Genomic DNA, 4,627 nt, shown 5'->3' on the forward strand with positions numbered 1-4,627 from the left:
AGAAAAAAAAGAGAAAAAAAAAAAAAATCGAAATGGAAGAAGAATTTTTCTCACTCGAATATTACCCACCATCGTATTACCCCCTTGACTTCGCTAGATATATCTCTCTTTTCTTTCTTTTTTTCAAAAAAGCAACAAGAGTATTATATACATTGCGAAGAAGAAGAATATTCCTCCTTTTAGCAATCGTAGTGTTTTAAATATGCACCGCACCATAGTGCCAATTTATCGTATGTCGTATTCATGTTAGAGCCAAGACTCACGCAAGATATCCGAATGTCGGTTTCGTTTTAACGCCCGTCCTCTATTTTAGCTTCCCGTTGACAATTTCCAGCGGTTTCTACTACTTTTTTTAAAAAACCTCGGGTAAAGTGAGGTAAAGTGAGAAACTCACGCAAGGAAAAATATCACGAGAGCCTTTTCCGGGGACTGGACGACCGACATGGATACGCGGTCCGGCGATAGACAACGAAAAAGGCATGGGATGACCAACACTAGATTCAGGAATTTCTCCTCGGCGCGGAGATGCCATAATTTGTCGTCTCGAAAAGAAGAAAAAAAAAAAAAAAAAAGAAAAAGAATGAAAGAGCCTCGCCAAAGAGAATCGTACTCGTCCTCATCTTACGTATCCCTTATATCCTCGTGGAGTCTTCGATCTCTGATACGAAAACTGGTATCGCTTAAGGACTCGCGTGCACGTTGATGTGACGGTCCAGCGACAGTTCCGACAGAGTATGACAAACACGAAGGAACGGAGTGGGTATTCCGATTCCTGGGGCTCTTTTCTCTCTCTCTCTCTCTCTCTCTCTCTCTCTTTCTCACAATCTCAACGCACGGCAAACATCGCACGCCATCAAGGGATGGTGGGATCTTTCTTCCCTCCTCTCTCGATTAAACTCCCATATATTTTTATCCTTTTTCTCACGGTATCGCAGAAATATTAGTTTCAGACGACGTTAGGGGCGCGGTATGTAATTCGTGATCCAAAAATGGACGAATCGAAACAGTGGCGGGTACGAAAAACAAGCACGAAGCGGTGAACACGGGCGGTCATCAGTTATATGAAACGGACGACTCACGACACCGAGAACACTCACGCAAGTCCGTGACATGTCTTGAATTCGTGAATACGATTTCCTCGTACCACACGCGAGCACATGTATTTCGATTCTGTTATCTCGGTCACGACCGCGACGAACGCCAACGAACGTCCAACAATCGCTCGTACGTCGCGCATCTTCTTCTCCTTATAATTTGTCCAACTCCGATTTTTGACACCCGACTCGGAAACGTTCGATTTTAAGAACGACGGCGGGGATTACAAAAAGAAGGAGAAAAGGATCAAATGTACGAAGAATAACCAATACGCAACGCAAGCAGTATTTGGGTTACGTGAACGACCCTCAGCCAGGCGTGGTCCAGGAATTGTATCCGTGGACCGCAATGTGCGTTCGAAATGTCGATGTTCATGTGTCCTGCAGTTCACACGTTGACGCGCAATTAGCTGCGTTCTTCATCGACCCACGAGCCAAGTGATCCACCGTTCAGGGTAATCGTATTTTATGTAAAATTTTTTTTTTTTTCTTTACTTTTATAAAGGAAACGACGAGGATTACCCCGATACTGAATCCTTTTTCTCTCTCTCTTCTCTTCAAACCGTCGCTCAACCTGGAGAGAACGACTCGTTCGAAGCATGGTCGCAGAGCCCATACGCTTAAAAAAAATTCGATGTTGAAAACTAATAATTCGTTCAGGTACGTATATCTCGATGAAAAGATTCGAAAAGATCGATGGGACACGAAAAATTCGATCGGTCTCGAGCGGTCTTTCCTCCCAATTTCCGAAGCGAATATTCGCTACGGTACGGGTGTCCGACTCACGACACGACGACCTCTCTTCTCTCTCTGTGTAACACAGATTCGATATTCCCCTCTGAACGAATAACGTTTCAACTTTTTTAAGTAAGAAGCGATGAAACGGGCTCACGTCGACGCGATGCATCATTTTCTCGCCGTTCTTGGTTTCGTCGGTTTAAAGGTACAACGACGACGACGACGACACCATGGGTAGGAAGCACGATTCGAGAATGATCATAGAAGCGTATAGGAGAAAAGAGGTCGAACTGGTATCCATCGAAGAGAACGTCGCGAAACAAAGTTCGACGGCGGCTCGTCCATCCTTCGATTTCGTTTTACTATCGACGCGCTACTTGTCCCCTTATCGCTTTTTCTCTTTCTCATATCTCGACAGCTTCGTTCGATCCCAAAGTCTTGGTGCGTTGCGTCTCCTCGTCCATCTCTCGTTTTTATATAAGAGGAGAGCTCAGGCAACGAAAATAAAGAAGAAGAGAAATGCACAGAAATATGAACTTGGTACTTTTACTGCACGTATCGATGTACATACACATACGTAACGCACGTATATACGTTCATAAAGACGGCGGGTCTATTACAAAAGACCTCACGCAAGCGCCTTGTGTTGTGTCAAGCCATTTATCATTTTGTTTTTGTGTTTAGTTTCATTTTATATATATATATATATTTTATATCAGTAGGGACGTAATGTTATCGAAGCGGCGGGTCGAATTTAAAAATTCGACCTCACGCAAGCGCTTCCTTTTGATTATTATTTCGTATATATTATTATGCGTATACATACGTAATACGTACACGTACGTGCAAAACGTACCGTCAAATCTTTATTAAAAATATACATCATCGAGACGGCGGATCGTCCGTACATGTGTGTATATATATATATATAAAATATATACGACGACGCGACGACGATCTCACGCAAGCGTCCCTTTGTATTTTTGCGTACCATAACATTCATCTCATCGAGACGGCGGGTCTATTTATTTATAATAAACGACCTTCGCGCAAGCGCCTCTTCGTATTTATCGTTTATATATCTCTCTCTCTCTCGTGGAAAGAGAAAGAATTTCTCTCTTCGTATCAAATTTTCGTGTCTGGTAAAATTCAAAAATATATAAATTCAAAAAAAAAAAAAAATGATAAATCAATCGGATACAACGGACGGAAGGGATTTTTCTCTCCCTCCTCACGTAAGCCATCGTTCCGTGATTTCATCATTCGTTCATATGTTAGATATACAAAGTTTTGGTATTTGATAATGGATTCAAAAAATCCATTTTATAAATATATATATAAAATATATATATTTATCATCCCCTTCTTTCAATTCTCTGTTTGTTTTGTTACGCATTTTCTCTTTTTGTATGTTTCATTCGTTAATGATCCTTCCGCAGGTTCACCTACGGAAACCTTGTTACGACTTTTACTTCCTCTAAATGATCAAGTTTGGTCATCTTCCCGGTAACATCGGCAATGCCGAGACATTGGCCGCGCACCAGTCCGAAGACCTCACTAAATCATTCAATCGGTAGTAGCGACGGGCGGTGTGTACAAAGGGCAGGGACGTAATCAACGCGAGCTTATGACTCGCGCTTACTGGGAATTCCTCGTTCATGGGGAATAATTGCAAGCCCCAATCCCTAGCACGAAGGAGGTTCAGCGGGTTACCCGGGCCTTTCGGCCAGGGAAAACACGCTGATTCCTTCAGTGTAGCGCGCGTGCGGCCCAGAACATCTAAGGGCATCACAGACCTGTTATTGCTCAATCTCGTGCGGCTAGAAGCCGCCTGTTCCTCTAAGAAGATTTGTTTGTACGTTGGTAGTAAAAACCCACCGACCGAAGCCGAGGGCCTTCGAGATACCATAAGTTACGTCTATTTAGCAGGCTAGAGTCTCGTTCGTTATCGGAATTAACCAGACAAATCGCTCCACCAACTAAGAACGGCCATGCACCACCACCCACCGAATCAAGAAAGAGCTATCAATCTGTCAATCCTTCCGGTGTCCGGGCCTGGTGAGGTTTCCCGTGTTGAGTCAAATTAAGCCGCAGGCTCCACTCCTGGTGGTGCCCTTCCGTCAATTCCTTTAAGTTTCAGCTTTGCAACCATACTTCCCCCGGAACCCAAAAGCTTTGGTTTCCCGGAAGCTGCCCGCCGAGTCATCGGAGGAACTTCGGCGGATCGCTGGCTGGCATCGTTTATGGTTAGAACTAGGGCGGTATCTGATCGCCTTCGAACCTCTAACTTTCGTTCTTGATTAATGAAAACATTTTTGGCAAATGCTTTCGCTTCTGTCCGTCTTGCGACGATCCAAGAATTTCACCTCTAACGTCGCAATACGAATGCCCCCATCTGTCCCTATTAATCATTACCTCGGGGTTCCGAAAACCAACAAAATAGAACCGAGGTCCTATTCCATTATTCCATGCACACAGTATTCAGGCAAAGGTAGCCTGCTTTAAGCACTCTAATTTTTTCAAAGTAAACGTATCGGCCCACCTCGACACTCAGTGAAGAGCACCGCGATGGGATATTAGTTGGACCGCCCGCAAGGAGCTAAGCCCACCGATAGGACGTACCACATAATGCCAGTTAAACACCGCGAGCGGTGAACCGACACTGTGACACACAGATTCAACTACGAGCTTTTTAACCGCAACAACTTTAATATACGCTATTGGAGCTGGAATTACCGCGGCTGCTGGCACCAGACTTGCCCTCCAATTGGTCCTCGTTAAAGGATTTAAATCTC

The 4,627-nt window shown here is 44.1% G+C and overlaps 1 protein-coding gene and 1 non-coding gene across 2 annotated transcripts; both read right to left on the minus strand.

Moving 5' to 3' along the window:
- Positions 1–1,397: 1,397 nt before the first annotated feature.
- On the minus strand, positions 1,398–1,552 carry LOC113219381. Its single transcript, XR_003306452.1, has one exon. It is a non-coding gene; the product is annotated as a 5.8S ribosomal RNA (ribosomal RNA).
- A 1,659-nt stretch (positions 1,553–3,211) lies between these two features.
- LOC113219380 lies at positions 3,212–4,193 on the minus strand (the record flags this gene model as incomplete). Its single annotated transcript, XM_026446000.1, has 1 exon — positions 3,212–4,193. A coding segment is annotated over one exon (278 nt), but the record flags the coding sequence as incomplete, so codon positions are not given.
- Between the last annotated feature and the right edge of the window lie 434 nt (positions 4,194–4,627).

The sequence above is a fragment of the Apis mellifera genome, unplaced genomic scaffold (assembly GCF_003254395.2).
Source record: "Apis mellifera strain DH4 unplaced genomic scaffold, Amel_HAv3.1 GroupUN_206, whole genome shotgun sequence".
NCBI lineage: Eukaryota > Metazoa > Arthropoda > Insecta > Hymenoptera > Apidae > Apis > Apis mellifera.